The sequence below is a fragment of the Haliotis cracherodii genome, unplaced genomic scaffold (assembly GCF_022045235.1).
Source record: "Haliotis cracherodii isolate W230 unplaced genomic scaffold, xgHalCrac1.p SCAF_27, whole genome shotgun sequence".
Classification (NCBI taxonomy): Eukaryota; Metazoa; Mollusca; class Gastropoda; order Lepetellida; family Haliotidae; genus Haliotis; species Haliotis cracherodii.
The window spans coordinates 3,550,237-3,578,167 of NW_027266283.1; the positions used below are offsets into that span (position 1 = coordinate 3,550,237).

Sequence of the window (27,931 nt, forward strand, 5' to 3'; positions counted from 1 at the left end):
GTAGGTTTCAAGATAAGACCGGTGACAGGATAGGCGAGCTGGGGCGACTACAGCGTCTTCAGTAGGCGTACCGAGTCAGGAGTAACAAGGTAAGGGAAGGTTTTCAAATACTTATGCCTGATATGTGAGTCCGTGGCACGAATGCATGTCATTTTTACTTCTGTGACAGGACTTTGAAGTTCTGATTAAAGCAATGAATGATTACTATCAAAATCCCCACTCTACAGATAATCTGCAGGAATGAAACGCCATCACTCAAAGGTTGCCCTACAGGATCTGTATGGTATAAGAATGTTATAAGAATTAAGCGACATTAAAGCGTCAGGAGTCAGGAGGTAAGCGTGTGTATGTGTGACACCTTTCAACAACAAATAGGTTTTCATTACTTATGCCTGAAATAGGAATGATTCCGTGGCACGAATACATGTAATTTCACTTCTAACACAAGGCTCTGACGTTCTGATTCAAGCAATTAATATATACTGAACCAAATTAAAAACTTCACAATCCTAAAATTTTAACATTTTGACCAGTTATCATTGTTGGCCCTTATTGTGTATTTAAACAGTAATGGCCACGTATTGTCTTCAGATAACACCCGTTGTTGTGCAGGTGAATCGATCAAAATCATGTGCACAGCACTATAGTGGCAAAAGTGTTTTTTCACGTGCAACTGGTCACGTGGCCATAATACCGCATGTGTTTTCAGCCATACTTGTTAGCAGTCATTAATAAAAAAAAGAAAAACACAAGAAAATAAAAGTCTTTACGGCCATTTGTCATGCCACGCCTGTCAAATGTGCAAAGTGAACGTACCATCGGCATGTTGCAGACGGGAACGTCCGTAGCTGAAGTCGCAAGGACGATGGGTTGTAGTCGACGGACTGTTTATGATTTACGGACGTGTCTACAGCAAACGTGTACCACCGCTGATCGCCCTCGGCCAGGTTGATCACGTGTGACGTCACATGCAGAGGATCGTCAGATTGTCTTACGTCACCTCCGTAACAGATTTTTGACGGCTACATCAACCAGAAATGAACTGTCTAGGGGTAGACTGAGTGCGCAAACTGTTCGAAACCGTCTGAGAACTGCTCACCTTCACCCGATTTAATCTTCGATTTGCTGATGGTAGGGCGAGGGTGTGAAGGCGCCGTCATGAACGTAACGCGCAGTGTTGTGTACAGGAAGTTGACAGATTTCGAGGCGGAAGTGTCATGGTGTGGGGTGCTTTCTGTGGCAATGCACGTTCCAGGCTTCTTGTCATCCCTGGCAACCTAAACGCTGCTGCTTACCGCGACCAGGTAATGGCACAAGAACTTCTGCCTTTTATGGCAGCACATGGACCCGGTTTGATCTTCCAACACAACAATGCCAGACCCCACACAGAAATTTTGACAAGGAATTTCCTTCAGAATGCGGGAGTCAACGTCATGGACTGGCCGTCAAGGTCTCCCGACCTCAATCCCATCTAACACGTCTGGGATGCTCTTGGCAGAAGTCTGCCTATTCTCCAGAACCAACCACAGAATTTGCAAGATCTTGGCACCATTTTGCAGCAACAATGGCGTCGTCTTCCCAATCATGTGTTCACAAGCATCACAAGGACCATGCGGAGGCGTTGTGTGGCAGTTGTCAACGCACATGTTGGCCATACACGCTACTGAACTTGTGTGCCATCAGATTCTCGTGCTTGGGACTTATGATTTAAACTGTTGATGTTATTACCGAATACCGTAGGTGCTTGGAACAACTTATGGTTACCACCGTTAATTAAAATCCTACTTTGGACATTAATGATTAAAAATTACCTTCTCTGATACATTTATCCGTTGTATATCATATATGGGATTACTTTTATAAATGTGAAGTTTTTAATTTGACTCAGTATATATAACCTACACACACTCACTCCGTAGAAAAACAGCAGGAATGAAATGCCATATCTCAAAGAACGAATTAGGCACAGAGGATCTGAATGCCACAAGACTTGAGCGAAACTTTCAGAAAATGTTATCATAAGTATGAGAACTAGACTTTGTTTATTTGAACAAATGTGTGTTTAGGATTTGTAACAACATCAAATGTATAGGTAAATACAAAACGTCTCGAAAATGCTGATGGGTCAGGATGGGTCAATCTATTATTTATACACAAGCAAGTCTTTGACCCGGGCTAAAGTTCATGGGTTTTGGTAAAGGACTTGCACGTTTAAACTCGGCCTTTGGTACTTGATTTAGACACACTTACGTATTTGGCCATGTCAGAAAATCAAAACCTGCAAGTGTAAGAAAGAAAATAGAGGCTAGTTTCCATTTTCTAGCAAGTTGTGGCATAATGATCACAAGGTCTCAATGTGAATTGGACTCCGTTTAATTCATACCGAGACCACGCCTGAGGAGCATTGCTGATTGCATTGAATTTTTCATTACAATACGAGACCGTGGTTGTGAGAGAGGTGCGACATTTTAGAGAATGTGTTTCATTCCTGTAGTTTATCTACACAAAGTGGGTGTTTGACAGTTAATGTACACAATGTCATTATTTAATGCTTCAGATTCCCATACCTCTGTTTGAAACGCACTGTTCCATTTATCTCCTACACCACATATGTCCTGTTGTCATCAGACAATGAACAGACTGAGAATTTTTGTGAAGATTGGTTTCGTTGTCGTCAAACGTTCATGTAATTCAATAAATAATAACATGGATATTTTTATTTTACTCCCTTGTTTTTATGTATATAGACATACATATTATGGAAAAGGGGTATTATGAAAAATGAAAAATGTTTTCCTGATTATATAAGTGAAATTCCAGATTGATGCCTTGGAATTGTTTTATCTGTTATTGTCCGTTCGCTAAACGAGAAGCCAAATGTTTCCCTCATCAACAAACATTAATAATCTTACCTACATGCGATTCTACCAAGGCCCATGGTTTACTTCAAGGCCATCCTTCTGCAGACATATGATTGAGGTGTGGTCACCGTGAGAATGAAGACATGTGTGAACGTTGGTCTTGAGTCATGGACATTTTTTTGTGTAAAAATGTCCGACATAACGTTTCCAAACCTGAAATTATGTTACTGCTTAAAACGTCAAAAACAATATTTGATATTTAGTGATACACACTCCATGCTATAAGTCCAATGTATGTCCAAGAACTGAAATCACTGTAAGTTGGGAACGAGTGAGCTGGGTTCAACGCCGTTCTATATTCTTTTCAAGCTAGCAGTGGAGAATCTGTGTACTGACATCATGCTTTGTGTAGCCACAGGAAGCGTTGTTGTGAGACTGAATTATGTTTTCCTAACATTGAATAAATAAGTGAACATTGTTACCACGTAGGGCGTAGAGTAGCTCTAACATCAGTAAATGTCGGTTCTGAAAATAGTGCCTTAGTTGCATAGTCCAGAGATGTACCAATTGCCAAGAATACCTCAAAGAACAGGGAGCCTGGGAAAGTCCGGATAAAAAAAAAAAATTTTCAGCTAACCATTCTGGTCGTAAGATCGTTACTGGATCGATTGGTCAGTGAGAAAAATGACAGTACCACATGATCCCGTTCAGGTGAATAACTGACAAGCCACTGCATGTGTTTGAGTAGGAACTCATCGGAGGTGCAGGATACGTTTTCGTGAAAACCTTGGATCATCACTTATTGATAATGGTTAAAAAATACATGATAATGACATTGTCGTAATCGTACAATCGACTCTGTTTTCAGAAGAAACTTCTTATGATTAAGGAAATGTTGTTTATTTGTTGCTTTTTTTTACAATATCATAACATGATAATTTAAATAGTATTTTTCTTCTGTTATCAGACAATATGCTGGTGTTTGTACTGGCGGCTCTAGCGGCTGCGACCTCGGCGGTGGACGTCACCATCAGCAACCACTGGGACGGCGGCTTCCAGGCGAAGGCCTGCATCCCGATTACCACAGAACTCCATAGCTGGAAGGCTCACTTGAAGTTCTCGGAGGCCGTTGATTCTCTAGATGTGAGGATATACTAGGTTTTCGTATTCATCGATCGAATGGTTTATGCATGTGGAATGCAATTATATCTCTTCTGGCTCGTGTGAAAGAGTGCTTACTTTTTATACGGAATAGTTTCTTCTGCAAATAAAAACTAATCACATATCATTATATTCCCGATTACATTATTGTATCCAAATATTAAGAACCATACGGGTTTGCTGTAACAACTCTCCGCCATCTTATAAATATAACAGAAAATGTACTGATATGAATTCATGGTATAGTATGTTTGCACATCCGCTGGTTGTGCGGTTGTGCGGTCGTACTCAAGATTCACCAGAATTATAATTCTTAGTCAACAGTCGATCTGTAATAGAAATGACAACAATGTGAGATTTTGTACGATAGTAATTAATGTTAAAAAAGTAAAGCGCCCGTTACCACTGACATCTTTATCCCCTCCCTCGCCACTACCATTGTGTACCCGTGAAGATCCAGGGTAGAATAGGTCTTCAGCAACCCACGCTTGCCGTTAAAGGCGACTATGCTTGTCGTAAAAGGCGACTAACGGGATCGGGTGGTCAGGCTCGCTAACTTGGTTGATGCATGTCATCGGTCCCATTTGCGTGGATCGATGCTCATGATGTCAATCACTGGATTGTCTGGTCCAGATTTGATTATTTACAGACCGCCGTCCTATAGCTGAAATATTGCTGAGTGCGGTGTAAAACAAGAAACAAACAAACAAACTACACTACCATTGTGACGTCCGTCGACTGCGACTCTGTATCGGAGGTCTGAATGCTATTACGCCTTCACAGTGCGGCACAGCTGATGTCCAGAAGACGAATGGTGGAAAGGAATACATCCTCACGAACAAACAGTGGAACGCAGATGAGCATGCTGGCGACAAACTCTGCCTGGACTTTGTTGGTCACACAAGTGGTGATATCACCCCTAAGACCACCCTAACAATAGAGGGCGTCAGTGCCGGCGGAACCAACACGGGTACCAACACGGGTACCAACACCGGTACCAACACGGGTACCCATACCGGTACCGGCACCCAGGCCCCTGTGCAGATGCCGCAAACAGGTGCGTTCGTTGGATGTGTTTTTTGATAGCATTAAAAGAATGTTGTTGTTCCATACAGTATATACTATTAAAAACACTTAGCTAACATCCAACTGTTATAGGCTTATATGAACTCTACCTTCGTTTCTGTCTGTTCATTCTATGCACGAAGCCATATTCGAGTCTGTAAATAACATGTACATGCTGACGAAATGTGGCAACGTTTGTCTGTGGGTTGGTTAACGCCGCACTCAGCAATTTCCAGCTATATGATTGTGGCCTGTAAATATTCGATTCTGGACCAAATAGAATCCAGAGGTCGATATTGTGAGCGCCGATACACACCGGGTGTCGATGAGACCCAGTCACCAGATCCATTTGGTCGCCTCTTACGAGCAGCATACGTTACTGGGGATCTTTAAAATCCGTTTTCCCCATGGGATCCTGCGGCAATCTAATTTTCAAAAATAACTATACATGTTTTGTAGAAATCAAGCCAAATTTTAAATGTCCACATATTATCAAATAGGCACTGACTATAACTCTGAATAGGAAGCCGTACGTGTAGACAGTTTCAAGAAGTGATCTAACTGGAATTAAGTATTTCATGCAGGTTTAATTACATTGACAACATTCACAGGGTATTTTAGTTATAGCAGTGCGTGTCCACTTGATGTGAAAGTAGAGGTATGTACAATGCAGATCTTATATCGTTTCCTAGTGTGCACGGGTATGGTGCTGACAAACTTGGAAACATAATCAGGTCGAGGCGAGGATTAAAACCCACAAGCATACATGTAGGTCTCAGGCACGCAACTCTGCACAGAAAATTGCGATGTCTAAAATGTAACATTTCACATACATCTCAAATGAAGAATGTACAGGGTAAATTCCATGTTGCAGGAGGCGGTAAAGCAAGATACAACTATGGCGAGGCTCTTGGCAAGTCCATCCTGTTCTATGACGCTCAGAGATCCGGCAAACTTCCGGCCAACAACCCCATCAAGTGGCGAGGTGACTCCGCCCTGGGAGACAAGGGAGACAACGGCGAGGATCTGACTGGAGGGTGGTATGATGGTCAGTAGTCCGTACCCCAGACACTGTATTGTACCATTTACAACACTGTAGACACTGTCCACATGGCTATAGGACACATATCACCCGCTAACTGTTGTATGAACATTATTATCACTGATTTGTCAAATTTGGAAATATTTTCCGCATGTCTACCATATAGCTTTTTGAAAGCTTCACTGAGACCGTGAATGTTGCAGCCCTGATCAAACAAATTTGGTATGACTGTTTGAAGTCTTCGTACACACTTAATTGATCCCAAAAGTGTGATATGCAGACACCAAAGGTTGGAGCTGCTGGAATATTGCTCGACACAAAGGGAAAGTTGACTCTTGGAAGGTTGAAGTCAAATCTCTTGTCATGTCTTGTGGAGAGTGGTTCCTCACTTCACAGTTAATTAAGTTAATGTAAATACAAATGGTTGTGTCGCTTTTATTATCCCTTCGCCTAACGCATCTTAAAGAAGGGCTATGAACTACTTACTTTGCTCCCAGCTGGTGACCACGTCAAGTTCAGCTTGCCCATGTCCAGTTCGTCCACCCTGCTGCTCTGGGGATACCTACAATGGAAAGATGCCTATGCTACTACAAAACAAACAGACAACTTCTTTGACATGATCAAATGGCCTTTGGACTACTTCTTGAAGTGCTGGATTCCAGCAAGTCAGACTCTGTATGCACAGGTAAGATTTCGTTGTCGTGTATCCTGGTGTATCCTAATTTTGTGTGATCTACCTGCAAGGACAGACAGACAGACAGGTTTATTTGCATTAAAGGCCACGAGACCAATAGTACAAAACATACATTTTACATCATAATTTGAGTTACCACATAACAAAATTACCTATTAAGAGGAACAGTTCTTAAAAAGGTGTGTTAAGAACTTGGTAAATGGCAATACTACATTGGCGAGGTACATAGGCCTTTAAGTGAATAATACTGCTTATTTGACAATTTGGGTAATAACAGTTTACACTCATCTTCATAATGTTTACAGATATATACAACATGAATTTAATCTTCAATTGCGTCACACAGAACATTATCATCGGTTGTTTTTGATACACCCCTACGTCGATGCTGTAAACCCAAAGAATACAGCCTATTCTAAACTTTGTTCATAGACGTTTGTACTCCCAGGGCATTAGAAGAGACACATATTTTTTCACAATCTACAATGATTTCTGAGTCTGATAACAAGTTAATACATTTGAGTCTAAGGAGGCATGCCATTCTTGCAAAGAACAGTTGTCCACTCTTTCTTTAAGCTGGGTAATAAATAGCTTTGGATCACCAACATCCTGTGAAATCCAAGCGATACCAAAACCGTAGGAAAATAATAAATGACTTACATGTGTGGCTTTGTTGGGGCGTTACCTATCAACACTCGCTAATAAAAGGAGATAGCAATTATATGGATATCTATTAAAGTTCATATAAGGCAGTCTTGACCAATATTTAACACATCTTACAAAATAGGTCATACACAAATGAACTCTGCCGCATTCACCATAGACAGCAGCGGGATGATCTATAGCTACCTGCAAGGTCAAGATTACGGTGAAGGTCATTTATGAATCATGGCCACAAAAACACAAACCTTAACTTAAAGTCAAACACTGAAACTATTTCATTTTTATGATAACTGAAGAATTGTTCACTGTTGCCAGAAAAAACGTTGCCCATCCTAATGTTTGGTGAAGTGCACATAACTTTTTTATAAAGTTGGATAGAGGCATTGGAACTTTTGTGCCTATGAATCTTTAATTTTAAGTTATACGACTAAGGTCAGCAATAGCTAAGGGATGCTTTTTTGAAGTTGTAGTAGGAAGGTACTTCCCCCGATTTCCCCAGGTAATTATAACAGACCTAATTCCGTGGTGGTATGTTCTGATTTCCGTGGACTTCTAGAAATGGCGATGAAGTGGCAGCCTCTGTGTATGCGTGTACTTGCAAACACGTTTCTTGTTGATGATCGGTATAGCATGGTAGACTCTGCTTACGAGCTGAAGGTTTGGTATCTGCGCCTGGAGCACAGTAGGTAGTCCCCTGAACTAAGCGCTCATGTATGGCTAATTAAGGAGGAATCTATCCGGTTTTAAACTGCGTCATTCTTACAAAACAAAAGTCTAGGTTGTTTGCAGGCCTTCGTCGAACATCTGGTGTGATCACTAGGTTTCTGTGATCCATTCCTATAATTTCTCTATTTTGCCTTTCGCGACCAGTTTGACTGATTATTCACTGGCATTAACGGTTTGAATATACTTACAAAACAAATGAAATCATTAATGACTGTATCCATCTATGTATTCAAACCTAGAGTCTGATTTCACCAAGGTTGGAGAAGGAAATGATGACCACCACTTCTGGGGCCGCGCTGAGGACATGAAGATGGCCAGACCCGCCTACAAACTCACACCAAGCAAACCTGGGTCCGATGTTGCTGGGGAGATTGCTGCCTCTCTAGCTGCTGGGTATCTGGCGTTCAAACAAAGAGGTTGGTGTTTGCATAGAAGATAATGCTGTTGTTGTTGGTGTCAGTCTTGAAGACAATTGCAAATGTTAATGACACACCATTGCTTCTGGTAGAAAATAAATTTTGCATATTTAGCATATAGCATATTTAAGAAGAATAGGTGAAGTAAGGTGAAACTGGGTTTAACGTCTCGTCCAAGACTATAGCACTTAGTTAGCGACGTTTGTGTGAGTGTGGTTGTTTGTACAAGTCTGGGGTCGACCAGTCCTTGTTGTGCTCCTTAATTCAGAGTGCCATCTTTTAATGTCTTTCTGTATGAAGCGACCGGGGATCGAACCCCGGATCTTCCACTCTCCGGGTGGATGTTCTACTACTGGACCACAGAGATCTTCCACTCTCCGGGTGGATGTTCTACTACTGGACCACAGAGATCTTCCACTCTCCGGGTGGATGTTCTACTACTGGACCACAGAGGTGGTCTTAAGAAGATGTGGGACGCTTCAAGATAGTATTCGAGATCAAATTATATATTACAATTGAAGCGACATGGTGTGTCAAATTCTCGAAGCGCTATGATCAGCCATTGCAGCGTCTGTCCTTATCTATTTATTTGATATAATGCTGACTTGACAAAATGTTTCCTATACTAGATCATGCCTATGCAAACAAACTTCTAACTGCATCCAAGCAGATCTATGAATTTGGAAAGAAATATCCTGGAATATACAGCCAGAGTATCTCGGATGCCGGCCAGTTCTACTCGTACGTATGTCCATTGTAATGTGCAATTCTTCTTGTACGTATGTCATTTCCACCACGTAGTTCTAATCGGACATATATCTATCCCAACATACAGTTGTATTTGTATGTATGTCCATTCTTCATAAGATAGAAAGTAATGAATGCTTCTAGTTTTCTCTTAATGACAATTCTGCAAAGCCATATTCGAGAAATAACTTACAGCAAGTAAGTGTCTTTGATATAATTGTTAAATGTATCAAACTTATTGCTGTGAATAGGTGAAATACTGCTGACATGCAGTCATCAACACTCACTCACTCACACTGAATTACAGAATGGCAAGTGTTGCAGAGAAGGAATGTGAGTTGGACTATACAGACTCACATCTGCCGAGTAGCTGTCATGATCACCATATAGTTTACCGTTGTGATAAGATTAAATTTGTCTTATGCCAAAGGTCAAATGACTCAGCTATTTATGTCTTGAATCCAGGTCCAGTGGATACAAGGATGAGATGTGTGAAGGTGCAATATGGCTGTACAAAGCAACAGGGGATAAGTCGTACCTTGCTGATGCCAAGGGATACACCGATGATCACTGGGGATGGGCTCTGGGATGGGACACCAAGAGAATCGCTTGCCAGGTGAACAGGTCTTTGGCTCGAAGGGGTACTAAGCTCAAGTTAACTGACAGTCAACATATAAATGTCTCTCCTAACCCAATTTGAGAATCAACTAACCTACACTTATGATGCCTATCAGTAAATGAATACCTAAAAATACAAACGCCGACTTCACAGTCGCCGTACGGCAATGGCTAGACAAAGACTGGAAAGGGGTACCAGGTGGTAGAGCTTTGTTCCTCTGTAACTATAGCTCACCCACTTACCTTTGTCAAATATACATTATGAGTGATAAATTGTTTCCAAATGTTCTAAATTATATAACAAAATGAATAACACAGCGACGATGTGCTAAAATGAGAGAGAATCATGATCATGGTTTTTACTAAAGCAGTGTAATCATCCTTGTTTCTCTATATTTTTCCTTGTAACCGACTGATTGTGTTGGTTGTCGTAAAGGATAATGATGATAATGAAGAGATGAATCATTATTAACACATGCGATAGGTGTGGGTGAGTGAGTTGGGTTTAACGCCGCTTTTAACATTATTCCAGTTATATCACGGCGTGTCAGCTTAATGTGGGAGGAAAGCCCGAAGTGATGCAGGTCTCAGACGTTTACCACTTCGGTGAAACCCACGAGCACGGGTATGGTGCGGACAAACTTAGAAACATAATCGGGGCGAACCGGAATTCGAACCCACAATCATAGGTTTCTGGCGTGTCCAGGGGACGCAACTCTGCACAGCGAATCGCGGCGCCTTAGACGACTGGGCCACCCGTGCCCGCTACATGCGATAGGACGATTCTGTGGTCGGTATTAATGTCAAAATTAATAACCATGTTGTTATTGTCTGCCAGTGCCACGAGACCCACGCATGTAGTCTCCGCTGTATAATACTGAAATATTCATATCTCGAAACAATTTCTTAACCAAAATTGTATTGACAACTGGCATTGATGTCGATAAAGTATTAAAGTAATAAAGTATCAAATCATTTTAGCAATATTCCAGCAATGTCACAGCGGGGTACAACAGAAATTGTTAACACTATTAATGAAACTATTTATTCTGTTGTTTTTATTACACCCATACTAATCTGACTGTGTTCCTGCATTCAGACGCTCCTGTACGAGGCTACCAATGACACTGCGTACAAGAAAGATATCGAGGGCTTCTTCAAGGGCTGGTTCCCCGGTGGCACCACCACCTACACTCCATGCGGACAGGCGTGGAGAGACCAGTGGGGCTCCAACAGATATGCAGGTCAATATCATAGACATCACAATAGCAGTCCAGCGCTATGTTGAGGGAAACGTAAATGCGTGCTCGAATAGTTATTCATTTTAACATGAAATCAACATGAGAGTGTACTTAGTGAGTATACTTATTCCCAATTGTGCCAGAATAACAAGAATCTGAACGTATTTGTGGGTGGTCACATTCATGATTATTAAGAAGTAATGCTCCAGACCCCCAAAAGCATGTTTGACATACAAGTTTCGGTTAAGTAATTTAATTTGCCAAGTTGAATCCATGCCAAAAGTTTCTTCCAGAAATAAGGTGAAGGACTTACATTCGTAAAAACAAATTTAATCAGTTGTACTTTCATCACGTTGTAGTAGACCAGAACGTTTAATTTAAGGAACGCCAACATAGACTTGATGTTCATTGTATGGTGCCAAGTATCCCTTTGACAGGGTTTGTGGCTTTTGTCTCTGCAGCTAACTCTGCATTCGTCGCTCTGGTGGCTGCTGATGCTGGTATTGACACTGCAACCTACCGGAAGTGGGCAGTTGAGCAGATGAACTACATCCTCGGGGACAACAACTACGGCATCAGCTACCAGATTGGCTTCGGCACAAAATACCCCAGGAATCCACATCACAGATCTGCGTAAAGTTGTCTTTCACGTTTAAATCGTTATGTACGAAAATATATTTTTGAGCAATTACTGTCCATATGCCCGCCAACAAAGTTATTGTATATTCGTTTTTAAGATACTCAGTACATTCAGGACACACAGGAAGTATACGGTAAAAACGTATTGTAACTCAACGTAATGGTTATTCTGACACCGTCCTTGACGTAATACACCATCGTTGTAATATGTAAATATGTCATGCTAGATGATCAAAGGTCAATGTTTATGAGTGTACACGGATCTGAAGAAAACATTACTTCTTCATTACAGCTTCTTTAAAAAACAATATGATTACATTATTATATTCGTGTTCGTACGAAAAGTCATGTAAAACTCCACGCTGTCGCTTTAGAAAAATTGTTTTTTAAAATTAGTTTGCTATACACATGCATTTTTTGGGTTTTCATTCAGCCAAAACCTTCAGTCATGAATAGTCACTTCCCATGTTATCATCTAACAAGTGTTAGTGTTCTAAATCGTTTTGCACTAACTATGTGACATACAATGTATGTATGCATGTATCTAGTACATATGTCTTCCATTAACTGTTTTCTTCATTCCAGCTCCTGCGGTGACATTCCTGCTCCCTGCACTGAGGCCAACCTGCATTCATCCAGTCCCAGCCCTCACGTCCTTGTGGGCGCCATTGTTGGAGGTCCTGGTAAAGACGACTCCTACAAGGACAACAGGGAGGACTACGTCCACAACGAGGTGGCCTGCGACTACAACTCCGGCTTCCAGTCTGCTCTCGCTGGTACGTATATCGTCTGAGGTGTGATGTGCAACCAGAATTACATGTTTTGAATTCGAAAAGGTTCCTAAACATTTCATACAGTTAGTAAGTCTGGACGTTCAATATGTTCACTTTTCATGTTATATGCTTGTAATATATCACAATAATTTTGATAGGTTATGGGTATTAGTACCAGTCACTACGGTTAATTACATATTTATCTAATTGAAGCTTTTTACTTCAGGTCTAACTCATCTTGTCCAAATCAAGGAGCTGCCAGCCGTTCCTGCACCAAAGTGTCACGGCTAAACAAACTGATTGTTTTGAATGAAATAAAATATGGAACGTTTCTATATATTGTTATTAATTGTTGGCACTGTATATGTATAAACGAAGCAAGTATGACGGCGTAGCATCCAGATAGCATCTACATTTCATAGGTGTATAAACATTCTTGAGAACTTTTGCTTTTATGTATGGCGACACCCTTTTGTGCTCTCATGTTTTGTTTGTTTATGAGTTGTATAACGGCAAACTCCACATTGCCTCCGCTACAGATGGTGGTAAGTAAATTACCGAGTCTGTGCCAAGCAAATTCATCGACGCCATCTCGTAACTGGGCCTCACCCCTGCAACTCTTTTACATCTCCCTCTCAGGGTTAACCATTGTCTGAACCTTTTATAACCTAATACTATAACTGTGATGCTTATCATAATCAAATTATAATGATAATCATTCCGAGATTACTGATATTGCATTAGGCTTTTAGTTTTTCATTCCGCATATTTCTCACTTCATATAGTAACTGATCCACAGATATCATGTCCTTCAATAGCAGTGGCAATGTAATTAGATTTGTCTTACTGAGGGTGGAATGATCAGGTTCTTACCCTTTAAGACTAGATAACATTAAATACTTTGACCGCATCAAAGAAGTAGCCGGGATCGAGGAAGTAAAACCTCGCACTTCGCCCTCGGTTTTACTTACCCGATCCCGGCGACCTCAGGTTTTACAATCTCGATCAAAACCTCGGTTGAGCGTTTTATCCTATACCTAATGTTTATGATATCGAACAGATAAGACTGGTATCATTTATTGTGAGTAAATCAGTGGAAGTGAATTTGCAATATAAAGATTATTGAACGATGTCAGATGGTTAATGTATCTGAAGTTTAAGTTAATCTTCCTAGCCAATTCATGTGTTTTAATTTGGGATTTTATCGAAAAAGAACACAATATTGTCACCGAAAATGCTTGGTAATGTATTGACTTTAGATAGATACTTCAAATGTTCAATCTGTCTGGAATGCCATGGAGACGTGTGGAAATGGAATGTTTCTTATAATAACTTCTCCTTGTTTCTAGACACTGTCGTTACATGATCAGTGACATTGACATATACATAGTAACAACACGCTGGCCATCTCACGGCCTCGAGATTAAACATGACTTTACATCCATGAACTAGGAACTGAACTGATCTGAACTGTACTTCACTCAAGGCTCTCATGGCATGTTCAGGGTTGACAGAGATCAATGCATACACATATTTAGCGGCACTAGTACAAGAGTCACTTAAAAGCATATATAGAAAATTTTCAGAAAATTGACAATTTCTTCATGGTAAGTTTATCTTTACATTCAAACAATTTCACCTGTTTAAACATTGAAGGATTCCTTGTATAATAAGAATATTAGAATCATATTTTGATAGGAAGGTAACAAACCCTTCACAAATTAAGATACAATGCTACTCAACCGAAATGTCATTGCATGTACAAAATGGGCGTGTTCTTTCAACTAATGGTATGTTTATCCAGAGACCATATTCAAATGGTAACCTGGCGCAAAACAATCTAAATTGTAAAAGTGGAATGTGGTATTTGTTTAGGTAAATTATTAGGGTACAATTCTGTTTTAATGGATTTCTTATCTGATAAGTTCATAGACTCTAGATTTTGAGGATGCTCTCATATCAGAGTGCCATTGTTGGATGAACTGATCTTCAAGACGTGTCTTAGCCATATATTTAAAAGACAGTTGTATGGACAGAGATTGATTTATCTAAAGATCATTGTAACCTGATATGAAAAGAATATTACAAATGGCAGGGATCCATTTGTCAGAATAATTATTAATGCATTTATCAAGCAATAATTTATACATTATAGTGGATATTGTTGACGATTTTTCCAGTGATTAGTTTTGTCCAGAAAGCGGCCATGTTTCTCCATACAGTGATATAAAGTGGTTTTCAGCCCATTTCTGCATACGACATATAAAGTGAAGTACTGTTTTTGATAGGTAACAGTTTTTGCCATAATCCCTGTCTCCAGACATTGTCGAATGCCTTTCAAGAATCAGTAAAAGCACAGAACAACGTTTTCTTTTGTGTTTTGAAAATATGAATAAGACTGTACAGATTGAAGATATGGTCACTCGTAGAATATCCCTTCCAGAATCCAGCTTGAATTTCAGAGAGCGCTTCAGTGTAATTGAGCAAAGAAGTTAGTCTGTTTTTTTAAGACAGACGTAAATGATTTGCTCAGACACGATAAGAGAATAACGGGTCTATAATTCTTTGGCTCATTAAAATCCCCTATATATTTATAAATGGGGCTTATAGAACCATTTAACCATGATTCTGGATAACATCCAGAATCTAAGACTTTATCAAATACAGCTATCTATATATATATATGAACATTATGTTTTTAATTAATTAACAGCAATAGCAATTTCATCCGCCGTAAATGGTCTGTCCAGATATTTATAATAACCTTCATTTACTTCAGCATCTGTATTAAGGTCTTTGAAATACTCATCAAGCTTGTTAAATAATGTCTTTGCTTTGGAATATTTTCCACGGGCTAGCTTGCATTCACCTCCAAACCACGGTTTACTTTCCTTTAGATTTGTTATAAGATCTATGTGTATATAGATCTCTGTGTTTAAAGATCTCTGTGTATATAGATCTCTGTGTATATTCCCAAAGAGCAACATTAGCAGCTAAGCTAAACATATCATTTATAGTACTGATAAGATCAATCAGCTGATTTTCTATATCATTATGTATGGGCAAGTGTGTGATTGCATCACAGAGCCTCTCAGTATCACATGTTTGGATTTTGGCTCTTGTCGAATTTGTTAATCATCACAATATCTTGGGTGTCATCTTCTTTTGTGCCGGGTGGTATTATTTCACAAGTGATTTCAAAGCAAAGTGAAAGGACAGAGTGTATATCTGCGACTAAAAGATCCAAGGTCCACAATAGGAAAAATGTTATGTGTGGTATAATATTATGAGATGCAATAGCATAATGCACAACACTTACGTCTTAGTATTTATCCTGATGTAATCTAAAATGTAAAGATTGGTATTTTTACAAATATTGAAAAGCATACTCCCATGAGTATTTACATGACCTGATTCACCGGAGGTTCTTGTGGTGGGTATGCCAAGGTCAGAAAGAATCTGTCTCTCCTGTCCATCTTCCAGCAGTTCATCAGGAAGGTCTACACTGGGATTAACTTCCTCAATGTCGACAAAACCAGGATTCGCTCTTGTCACTGCATTAAAGTCTACTAACATTATAACACTGTTATTCAATTTATATACCATTATGTCGAGATAAATGAATTGTTCCTTATTAGCATATGGTGATCATTCATGCGATACATAGGTGACCCTATTACAATAACCTTCTTATTCTGATCTTGTTTGTGTACCTTCGGCAATACACAATCAGTTTGGGAATCTCATTTACAGCTCACAAGCTCAGTGATCAGGGCTGTGCTCCATGGGTTACCTGTTTTCGTGAGCAGATGTTCATGTCCATGTTTTGCCCTGTCATGATGTGTAAAAATATAATCCGTGTTGGATAAAATAAGTCAACAGATAGGCGAAACGAGCTTGACACCCGGACATCTGAGATTTCGGTACAATACCACGTTTGCTCTCATTTGTCTAACCACGTGCACATATAAGAGTCAAGGGTCGGACCAGTAGATAAGCTTATAAGGCATAAGGTCAGGGTGTGGGATACACTGAAAACATATATCTATGACTTGCAGTGACCACGTTTCACTTCTCATCTGAACATAAGGAGGTAAGGACACCTTTGCCTTTTTTCCAAAATCATGTGGAAATACATATAGGTAGGTGCAAAAATATCCATAATGTTTTTTTTTCTGAATGATTCATTTTTAACCTTTATGAATAAATGCGCTCACAATTTCGAGAAAGTGAGTCAGTGGGAACATTATTGCCAGATGTATCGCAGGATTATGGAATATTTATTTATACACCGCTTTTACTGGATTTGTACTGTAGAAAGAATGGTATCGCTCGTATCTACGGTGAAATTCCTGGCAGATAGTTGCCAGTAAAAGTACATGAAACGTTCCGGTCGCAGATACGGGCGTACCGTACGTACTGTGTTGACGTTTTCATGTACAGTACTCTTACTGGCATCCAACTGCCAGGGCTTTTACCGCAAAACACAATACGGTTTTTTTTACAGTGTACACAGTGTAGCATTAAATTCCATTCTCGTGTATTCTCAAATCGCGAACCATTATCACCCTCGTCAATGGATCAGTGTGCAGTGGACGTTTAATTCTCATCTCCCTGGGGAGTATACAGCCCAAGCTGCCTGCGAAGCGCTAGAAGGTTAACAACCACATTACAATCTCATTCTTAGTGGGTCCATGGTATTACTATTCACACGGCGTGAACATGTTGAGATCAGTTGAGATATTCGCCCACGTTCAGCGTTTCGATTTTCGATCGGAAGCAAAGCAATAGGCACAAATTGTCACCCGTACATGTTGATGTTATGGAGTGGTTTCCCTTCCAGTCACGATGATTGTGTTTCTCGTGGCGACTATCGTGGCTGTCGGGTCGGCAGTGGACGTCAAACTCAACAACCACTGGAACGGGGGCTTCCAGGCCAAGGCCTGTATAGGGATTACCAAGGAGCTGCACTCTTGGACGGCACATCTACGTTTTGACCAAGCCGTCGACAGCATTGACGTAAGTAATTCATTGTTGCAAAAGCTATCACAAACAAATCGTATATATATATGTAATTAAATAAGTGGAGTAAGATTGAACACAGTTTTAATAGGCTAGCGCTTTCAACTCGTACCACGTACGAGTCTCATCAGGCCATAACTGAATAACGGATAATGAAGTAGTAACGTATAGTTACGTGACGTCATAACATTTAGGAAACTATGACGTCACAATACCAAGGTGACAATGGACAAATAACTTACGCCTTTACATTTAACTTAGGCGCGTATTTATGAATGAAATAATGATCTTTTTATATACTTTTGTATATAAAAAAACGTCTGTCTCTCTCTCTCTCTCTCTCTAAATATATATACGTGTATGTAAGAGAATATACATCTATCTGTCCATGTATCTACCAATAAAATATATGTATATGTATATGCATATAGATCGATTCCATCTTCTCAGTTCTTTTTTCAAATTAATATATTGGCTTTAGAGTCAATTCCCGTGGAAGATATTTTCAAAGATATTGAGCACATTTCCATAACGCACAATGGCATAACGGTTCGTTATGCCTCGTTTGAATGTTTTGGATACTATACTCAAACCTCACACGAGTACAGTTTGAAATGACACATGTAAGATATAAAATCTACGCAACCATTTCAACATCACCCGTGAAGATCCGGGGTAGAATAGATCTTCAGCTACCCGTGCTTGCCGCAAAAGACGACAATACTTGTTGTAAGAGTCGACTAGCGGAATCGGGTGGTCAGGCTCTCTGAATTGGTTGATGCATGTCACCGTATCCCAATTGTCTAGATCGATGCTCATGAAGTCAATCACTCCAAAGCAGTCTCAGATGGTGGCACAAGAACAGGTTTCCCACGATATATCTATATATAGGAATCGGATCTGGGTCTTCGATGTCACCACGCACGCTTTAACTGTAAGATTACCACACCGTCCATTTAACACGATTTTCTTTCTAACTCGGCAGGTATGGACGGCTGATGCTAAGAAGGCAGATGGGGGCAAGGAGTTCGTGTTGACCAACAAGGGTTGGAATGCCGACGAGCATGTCGGGGACCAACTTTGTATTGACTTCGTGGCCCACACAACTGGGGACATTACCCCCCAAACCACGCTTGATATTGAAGGGATGAGTGGTGGCGTTGTGCCGTCATCAGGGTCTGTTACCCAGGGCAACCTGCCCACTCAGCCTCACCAAATAGCAACAATTCCACCAATCCCACATACAGGTCAGTGAATCTATACTGAGTGAGTGAGTGGGTTGTGTTTAACGCCGCTTTTAACAGTTTTTTTCAGTTATTACACGGCGTGTAAGCTTAATGTGGGAGGAAAGCCCGAAGTGATGCATGTCTGAGACGTTTACCACTTCGGTGAAACCCACGAGCACGTGTATGGCCTGACAAACCTAGAAACATAATCGGGGCGAACCGGGATTCGAACCCATAATAAAAGGTTTCTGGCGTTCCCAAGGGACGCAACCCTGAACACAATATGTTTTGGGACTTTATATGACATTGTGTGCTGTCTTTACTACAGAATATGTTCCCCAAAATATTCATGACCCCTACTGTTTTTGTTCAGGATATGTCGTTACACAAGGCTGTTAGATCCACTCATGTTTAGTGCCTGGGATTATATAACATTAAATCCATTATAAAATGGAATTCGCCATCTGTATTTGAAATATAGCTATAGAAGAAATGAGTATGAGTGTGAGTGAGTTTGATTGTACGCCGCTTTTAGCAATATTCCTGCAATATCACGGCAGGGACACCAGAAATGGCCTTCACACATTGTACCCATGTTGGGAATCGAACACGGGTCTTCGGCGTGACGAGCGAACGCTTTAACCACTAGGCTACCTGACCGCCCAGAAAAAAATGAAAAATGAATCTAACAAAATATTATTTGAGTTTGTGTTAGCTCTTGCACAATCAACAATTTGCTTCATACAGATACGTTAAGGATAACCCACAAATAACTAGACTATCATTAATTATAACAAATATTTAACTGACTCAAAATACAGCATCAAAGTAACAAAATACTGCGTAATCAGATTTAAAAACGGCCTTGAAATAAATAAAAATAAATGATGAAAAATCACAATTATGCTGCAGGGAAAATTCATGTAGTAACTTCCTAATACAGAATCTTTAACTTCGTACTCTAATATCGTGCTGCATTTGAACTGCAAGTGTATTTTGCCGCATTGGCTTGTTGTAGTCATTCGTAATGCACGTGTTTAGACTTAAGTAGGTCAGTAAACTGTTTATTCGTTACAAATAATCTACAGTTGAAACATTAGAGTGACGTCATATGTTTTTTTAAAGAGAAAGATAAGATGAGATAAGATGAGGAAATACGGTTTCTATTGTGTCAAATAATTCTGATTTTTTAAATAATCATAATGACCTTTGCCATGTTATTGATTAGGTGGCGGAACGGCCAGATACGCCTACGGAGAAGCTATGGCCAAGTCCATCCTCTTCTATGACGCCCAGAGATCAGGCAAACTTCCGGCCAACAACCCCATCCCCTGGAGAGGAGACTCCGCCCTGGGAGACAAGGGAGATAATGGGGAGGACCTCACTGGAGGATGGTATGACGGTGAGTGGAAGCGTTTTGACATGCTAACATTATTATCATGGCACATGAATACTATCAGAATGAACACAAATCCATGCAAATTAACCGTTTTGCTTGTTTTGACTATCAGTGATAAGATAATAAGAACAGGCTCTATAACAAAATATAAGGTCATTTAGAGTTGTCTCCCCGTAGTGTGTTACTTAAATAACAATATGTCCAGCCAGACCACGATAGTTTCTGGCAACAAACCAAACTTCTCCATGACATCATCAATCACTGGCAAAAGAGAAAACTGCAAGAAATCATAGAAATATGAAGAAAGAGGCGTGCCATTCACAGAGACAAATGCCAACTTAAAATAACAAAATATCATATCTTTGTCATTTGAGACACAATAATGAGAAAATCCTTATCATCATAGTCATGGGAGGTACACAATCATAAATCACTTGTGCCGCATGTAGTATTCTGAATTTATCAAATTCATTGTAATTTCCATCGTAAAGATAAAATGTACGCTGCTAAATCTCTTAATATTGTGGTGAAGATTGTAGTCAAGAATTATGTGAGATAGGGAAATGCATTTGTCTAGAGTATTTTAAGCTACGCGCCATAGCTACTGGTCGCAAACATTTACAACGTAAGGAGCGCTGGTAAATAATGACCCATTTAATCTGATAAAGTAATCACCAAAATGAAACTATATTTATCACTTGAAGGGCCAAATTAATGTCACGGGATGAAATTGGTGTGACTTTGTAGTTTCCCCACTTTTGTTTTGTTATTGTAAGAATTCACTCAACCTGTTCATGCATTCGATGGCCATTGGTTAGAATCCATGCTTGTCTGTGACATGTTCCCGTTGCTAACAATTGAGCGACTTGGCAAGTGACGATGTATTTAATCTTCATAGTACTATAGTTTGTCAAATTGTAAATAAAAACTGGAATATGAATTATTTACATATTCAATATGGGGAAAAGTCCATGCGAAGATATGTATTATGCAGAATGTATTTGTGTTCATGTCAGCATGGTTATTAAAACCTTAACTTTAATCAAACTTGTATTCATTTGTCATGAACCAGACGAGAAACATGTTGATCATTTCACATTAATTTTTCTGTTTTGTGAGTAGAGGTGCTGGCAAACGGCACCACACACAACATAATTAAATTTAGGCTTTGTCCATTCAGTCTCACTTTTTGCTGTGAGGTGGTTTGCAAAATCCACAAATAACTACAAACCTTAAATACTTTTCAATCGGTCACACAACAGTACTGTTTACCACTCATGACACAACAAAAGCTAGGGTATTTTGTATCAGTGAAATCCTACACAAACAGCCCAAAAGAAAAGATCATGAGAGAACCCGAGGAAACTCACAATAATTAACAGTTACATGTGATCGAACAGGTTTATGTCTTTACAAAACATGGAAACGATTTTTACAAAAGAAAAACACATAACAAAATACATTTATTGAGTAGAAGTGGCACCATGTTACAAAACACACGTGACATTTATTGATTTATGGACTTTTGTTTTGTCTCGATAACCTTCAATATGTCCGGGTTTGTGCCCACGGTTGGCTGGCCTACTGATAGGGTTGGAAGGTAGGTAATGGAAGGCAACAGAGGACATAAACATAATGGTCCTGCTTACCTTGCAGCTGGTGACCACGTCAAGTTCAGTTTGCCCATGTCAAGTACTTCGACTGTGTTGCTCTGGGGCTACCTGCAGTGGAAGGATGCCTATGCTACGATGAAACAGACAGATATGTTCTTTGACATGATCAAATGGCCACTGGACTATTACCTCAAGTGCTGGATCCCATCCAGTCAGACTCTGTATGCTCAGGTGAGTCATTACTCAGCGTAACGTCTCTTTAAGAGCAGTTTATCTCTTAGAAATATGACATGAATCTGCAGATACACCCCAGATGGATGTTCCTGTTCCATTTAGGACAGCGGGAAACACGTATACTGCTCCTCGTCTGACAGGAACAATCAGCTATGTCATTCTATTTACAAGTACCCTTGGCATAATATAGGAATCAGTTTTGTGTATCATGGAACGATACAAATATCGCCATCAAAGTGGAGGAGATCATGTCATGTTGAGTACTGTGATTTCTGTACGCCAAGTCGTCAATGGGCAAGAAAAAACACTTATTTTTCTAGCAAATTGTGTAACTAGTTGAGGCTGCCTCCAGAGCAGAACATGCTTACCCTTTTCACGAACGCCTGGTGTCATCACCGATTTTCAGTAATACATTCATATTATTTTCAACTATTTTCCATCTTACGCCCAATGGAATGTGTCAGGATAGATACTCGGGACTGACTTTTGGGATATACCTTTAGAATATCCTTACCAAACACATGAAATCATTAATCACTGTATACTTCCCTGTATTCATACCCAGTTTCTGATTTCACCAAGGTTGGAGAAGGAAATGATGACCACCACTTCTGGGGCCGCGCTGAGGACATGAAGATGGCCAGACCCGCCTACAAACTCACACCAAGCAAACCTGGGTCCGATGTTGCTGGGGAGATTGCTGCCTCTCTAGCTGCCGGGTATCTGGCGTTCAAGGAAAGAGGTGAATACGAAGTGTTGAAGTTGAAATACACCACCACTCATGAAACTCATTTTGCTTCTATGTTAATATCAGACGCATTAATGTACATGTTAAAGGTTAGACTTGAATGTGCCGCCTGTCATCTGATGAACGTTGGATTACAGATGCCAAATACGCCGCCACCCTTCTGTCAACATCCAAGGAGATTTACGAGTTTGGCAAGAAATATCCCGGGACATACTCATCCAGTATCCAAGATGCTGGGCAGTTCTACTCGTACGTAGCCTTTTACGCCATTCGGAATCTTTTTCGTAGGAAAATCGAGACTGGTTATTCTCTGGCATTGACGTTTCATATTTAGGTAGATAGTCCAAGGCTGCATTTTCTAATGTACATTGCAGAAAATGAGGATGAATAGAATATTGTTAAAGAGGTCCATTGGTCTGTGATCAGAGTGTTTAACTTTTTCTGGGGTATATATCATATATAAAATCTAGATGACTTAATCAAACTTAACAATTTAAACAAGGGTCATCAGAAAATGACAACTCCCCCCCCCCCAAAAAAAAACAAAAAAACAAAACACACACACATTGAAGTTGCAATCTCTTGATACTGGTTGGGAAACCAATGTACTTCGATGAAAGTTTGTTCGGATGGAACCTCGCAGTTATAGGCAAAATGGCAGGTTAAGCAGCAATAAACACATACAGTGTTATGCTTCAACGAAAAGAAATATTTGAAATACATAACACTGCCACACACCTTCAATGGGAATCACAGCTGGAAAAGGGTAACAGTGCAATTTATCAAGCTGAACATCTATGGGAAATGTTCTGAGTTGAGAAGGAACAGCAGTATATTTCTCTCATTATTCTTAGTTTCCTGTAGGAGTATGGCAGGTAGATTAGGACATGCTTACTCTTTTCTGGAGCACATGGTGTCATCACTTATTTTTAATGATCCCTTCATATAAATTTCCCCACTTTCGGTCTTACGCCCAATGGAATCTGTTTCGATGGATAAGCGAGACTGGTTGTTCTCTCGCGTTGACGTTGAGTATTTACCCGTGAGCATGGTGATGTAATTGGTTCTCCAGATCAAGTGGTTACAAAGACGAGATGTGTGAGGGCGCCATGTGGCTGTACAGAGCTACAGGGGACAAGTCCTACCTGGCCGATGCCAAGGGATACCACGAGAATGCCTGGGCGTGGGCTCTAGGATGGGACGACAAGAAGATCGCTTGCCAGGTGACATAACGTGAATTCTCTCATTCATAACACACATTCGAAGATATTTTTGAAACTATGAAGTATACATTCCATCTCTATGTTTTTGTTTGCGAGCCTGTATGTAGCTAACAAAAGCAGGTAAAGTGCTGCGTGGTGTATAAAATAATAGCACTGTTATACAATAGACTCTATCGAGCCAACAAGTAGACAAAAGAGAACATAGATGACAATTTCATATCTCCTTGTAAGGCATTTAAAGTGATTAATATCAGTTTCATGGACATCAATGCGTATGGTTGATGGTCACATCGCGTTCAGAGTGTTCGTAATTCATAACATTATTTGAAACTTGAGCCTGTCAACAAGGGTAACTGAGGCAACAAACACACAAACACACAAACACACAAACAAAAAGACATGGAAATTGCGTGAGTGGCGGAAGCTAACGGTGGAGCATTACATGTTTACTCTTTACGCGAACACCTGGGGTCCTCCTTGATTTTCAGTGATCCATTCACATCATGATCATCACTATTTTGCATTTTTCGCTTAAATGAATCTGTATCGACATATATTAATACATAAACCATGTTCTTTAAAGAAGCCTATGTCCTCATAAAGGGTGGGTATGACCCGTAGTTCCATTGTCGATGAAGATGGGACTGACTATACTCTCCACTCTGAAATATATGATGGCAAAGTCTAGAGAAGCCATCTTTCAAGAAACATCATCAAAGTACTGACAAATGCCCATGTTCAGTAGTTAAATCAATGAGCAGTCTCTTAATAACATTGTCCTAAGCAGGGAAATGATCAATAGTGCACAAAAGGTAGTTGTAAATGCATTGGCAATTGTGGGAAGCATGATGAACGAGACTACAAAATTTCGACTCCTCAATGTGGGAAGAACAAAGCGTTGCAACAATATGAATCTTATCACAGACCTATTAAAGACGTTGGGATATATCAATGTTGGATATAAATATGTGAATACCGTCGATGAAAAAGAAGTAAGCATAAATAGGGTTTATTATTTAATAGTTAATTATTTGGGAATAATTATCTTATAATTATCTTAATCATTATTTATTTTATTTGTGTTTCAGGTGTTGTTATACGAGGCTACCCGAGACACTGCCTACAAGGCGGAAGTGGAGGGCTTCTTCAAGGGCTGGCTCCCTGGTGGCTCCATCACCTACACTCCATGTGGACTGGCGTGGAGAGACATGTGGGGCTCCAACAGATATGCAGGTCAATATCAATGTTTATGCATACATTCAGAAATGACTTACATTCCATTGCAAAACCAGTGGGGCAATGCCATATATGTAGGCAACTGTTAGAGATATTTGGTCGCAAGAATCGACCTGGGGATTTTAGGAAGAACATGAAACCATTTAAAATCTATACAATAAAAGAAAAACAGTTTACAATTCTAAACATTTTATTTCAGTGATCCATTCATATATCTTTCATTGCTTTTATGCCTGTTATTCCACTCTCAGCTGATGCAGCATTTGTCGCCCTGATTGCTGCTGATGCTGGTATTGACACCGCAACCTACAGGAAGTGGGCAGCTCAACAGATGAACTACATCCTCGGGGACAACAACTACGGCATCAGCTACCAGATTGGCTTCGGCAAAAAATACCCCAGGAGTCCACATCATAGATCAGCGTGTGTTAACTTGACTATATTTTCATTCATTATCCTTTATTAGCATCTCGAATCACAACACATGCATTTATTACCCCAAAGGGCCCCGTGAAGATCCGGGGTAGAATAGGTCTTCAGCAACCCACGCTTGCCGTAAAAGGGGACTATGCTTGTCGTACGAGGCGACTAACGGGGACAGGCTCGCTGACTTGGTTGATGCATGTCATCGATCCCAATTGCGTGGATCGATGATCATGATATCAATCACTGGATTGTCTGGTTCAGACTCGATTATTTACAGATCAGCGTCATATAGCTGGAATATTGCTGTGTGCAGCGTTAAACACCAAACCAACCTACCTCAAAAGATAAGTGGTTTAACATGTGACATTGAGGTCAAGGTATTGGAGTTGGAAATCTGAAGACAGATGTTGGTTTCACCACTCCCAACCATTTTGAAACACATTATTGGTCTCCTGTACTCATATACTCCGAACTTATAATTCCGGTGTGAGGAAATACAGCGCAGTCATGGTATTATAAAATATTCTCTGGAACCATTTTCTGACAAACACGTAGCAGCTATGTCTTCTTTCTGTTATATTTTTTATTACCCACTGGGTTAGAATATAACCAAGCTCATAAAAAAAAGTATGTGCACTCGTGCAAATATCCCTTACGCGCACCAGTGTTTTGTTAACGTCACCCGGACGGTATCAATGACACCACAATAGTCGAATGACGTCATGGCTGAATGTTGACGTCATTCGACAATTGTGGTTTTCTGAGATGGCAGTCGCGATCAGTGCACTTTTCAAAAAAGGAACTCAAAAGGATTAACAAATGATGGGTAAGAAAGAAGTATTACACTCGGATTTGTGACAAACTGATTTTAAGAAACTAGTGTAAGAATTCATGTATTACCCTCACTCTCGCTCTGGAATTACAAGAATTCTGACACTCTTTTCTTAAAATCAGAAAGACACACATGGGAGTATAATAATCTCTCTCTATACATGTTTGTTCACACCACAGTTCCTGCCCCGATCGTCCAGCTCCCTGTACCGAGGCTAACCTCCACGCCTCCGGCCCGAGTCCCCAGCTCCTTGTCGGCGCCATTGTTGGAGGTCCCGAGAAAGACGACTCCTACAAGGACAACAGGGAGGACTACACCCACAACGAGGTGGCCTGCGACTACAACTCCGGCTTCCAGTCTGCTCTTGCTGGTACGTGTGGTTATTTTATTGACACGCATAATGGATGCAATTTGTTGTTAAATATCCCAGCTACTGAAACGCTTTCTTGGTAATTACTGGAGGTTCATTTAATGCATAGCTAATAATTGTAAACTGATGATGGATGTTGGTGCACTCGAGAACTAAAAGAAACCTTTCTGTTCTAGGTCTTACTCATCTTGTCGCCAAAAAGGAACTGCCTGATGTTGGTACACCGAAATGCCACGGGTAAATGAATTCTATTGTATTGCAATTCTGCTGATTGAAAAAAAATGCTGTGACAAATCAATGTAAGTTACTCTAAATTACGGAAGTGGTATCCGGCCAAGGAAGGTAATTGATATTAATCGTGTGTCAGATTATTTATGAAGTTGATTATGCTGAAACGTATGTTGAGGTTGCTACTGGGACTGATGGTGCAAATATTGATGCGTCATTCAGATTGATTGCTAAGCTTGAGCTACTAGGACTCATGGTGCAAATATTGATGCGTCGTTCAGATTGGTTGCTAAGCTTGAGCTACAAGGACTGATTGTGCAAATATTGATTCGTCATTCAGATTGATTGCTAAGCTGGAGCTACTGGGACTGATTGTGCAAATATTGATGCGTCATTCAGATTGGTTGCTAAGCTTGAGCTACTAGGACTCATGGTGCAAATAATGATGCGTCATTCAGATTGATTGCTAAGCTGGAGCTACAAGGAGAGATGGTGCAAATATTGGTACGTGACGCAGATTGGTCGCTAAGTTCATGCTACTAGGACTGATGGTGCAAATATTGATTGGCACTCGCGAGGCTGGATGATCTATATATAGCATAACCTCCCTTGTTCCTTCATATTACGCTGGACAATAATCTCATTTTCCTTTTTTGCAGGTCTTAATAACGGGAATAGGGATAGAGAATTTTACCCAAGTTACTCAATTGTCAATAAAATGCATTTTT

At 40.2% G+C, this 27,931-nt stretch overlaps 1 protein-coding gene across 1 annotated transcript; it reads left to right on the forward strand.

The window, feature by feature from the left end:
• On the forward strand, positions 1 to 27,931 carry LOC139473157 (uncharacterized). Its single transcript, XM_071255673.1, has 24 exons — positions 1 to 89; positions 3,829 to 4,004; positions 4,806 to 5,079; positions 5,962 to 6,135; positions 6,627 to 6,814; positions 8,469 to 8,628; positions 9,258 to 9,369; positions 9,841 to 9,991; positions 11,093 to 11,237; positions 11,696 to 11,867; positions 12,459 to 12,649; positions 12,873 to 12,926; positions 17,490 to 17,665; positions 18,654 to 18,915; positions 20,123 to 20,296; positions 21,950 to 22,137; positions 22,723 to 22,882; positions 23,026 to 23,137; positions 23,961 to 24,111; positions 25,200 to 25,344; positions 25,599 to 25,770; positions 26,785 to 26,975; positions 27,152 to 27,212; positions 27,863 to 27,931. The coding sequence occupies exons 2-24, from the start codon at positions 3,834 to 3,836 to the stop codon at positions 27,867 to 27,869; spliced, it is 3,591 nt and encodes a 1,196-aa protein (XP_071111774.1). The 5' UTR covers positions 1 to 89; positions 3,829 to 3,833; the 3' UTR covers positions 27,870 to 27,931.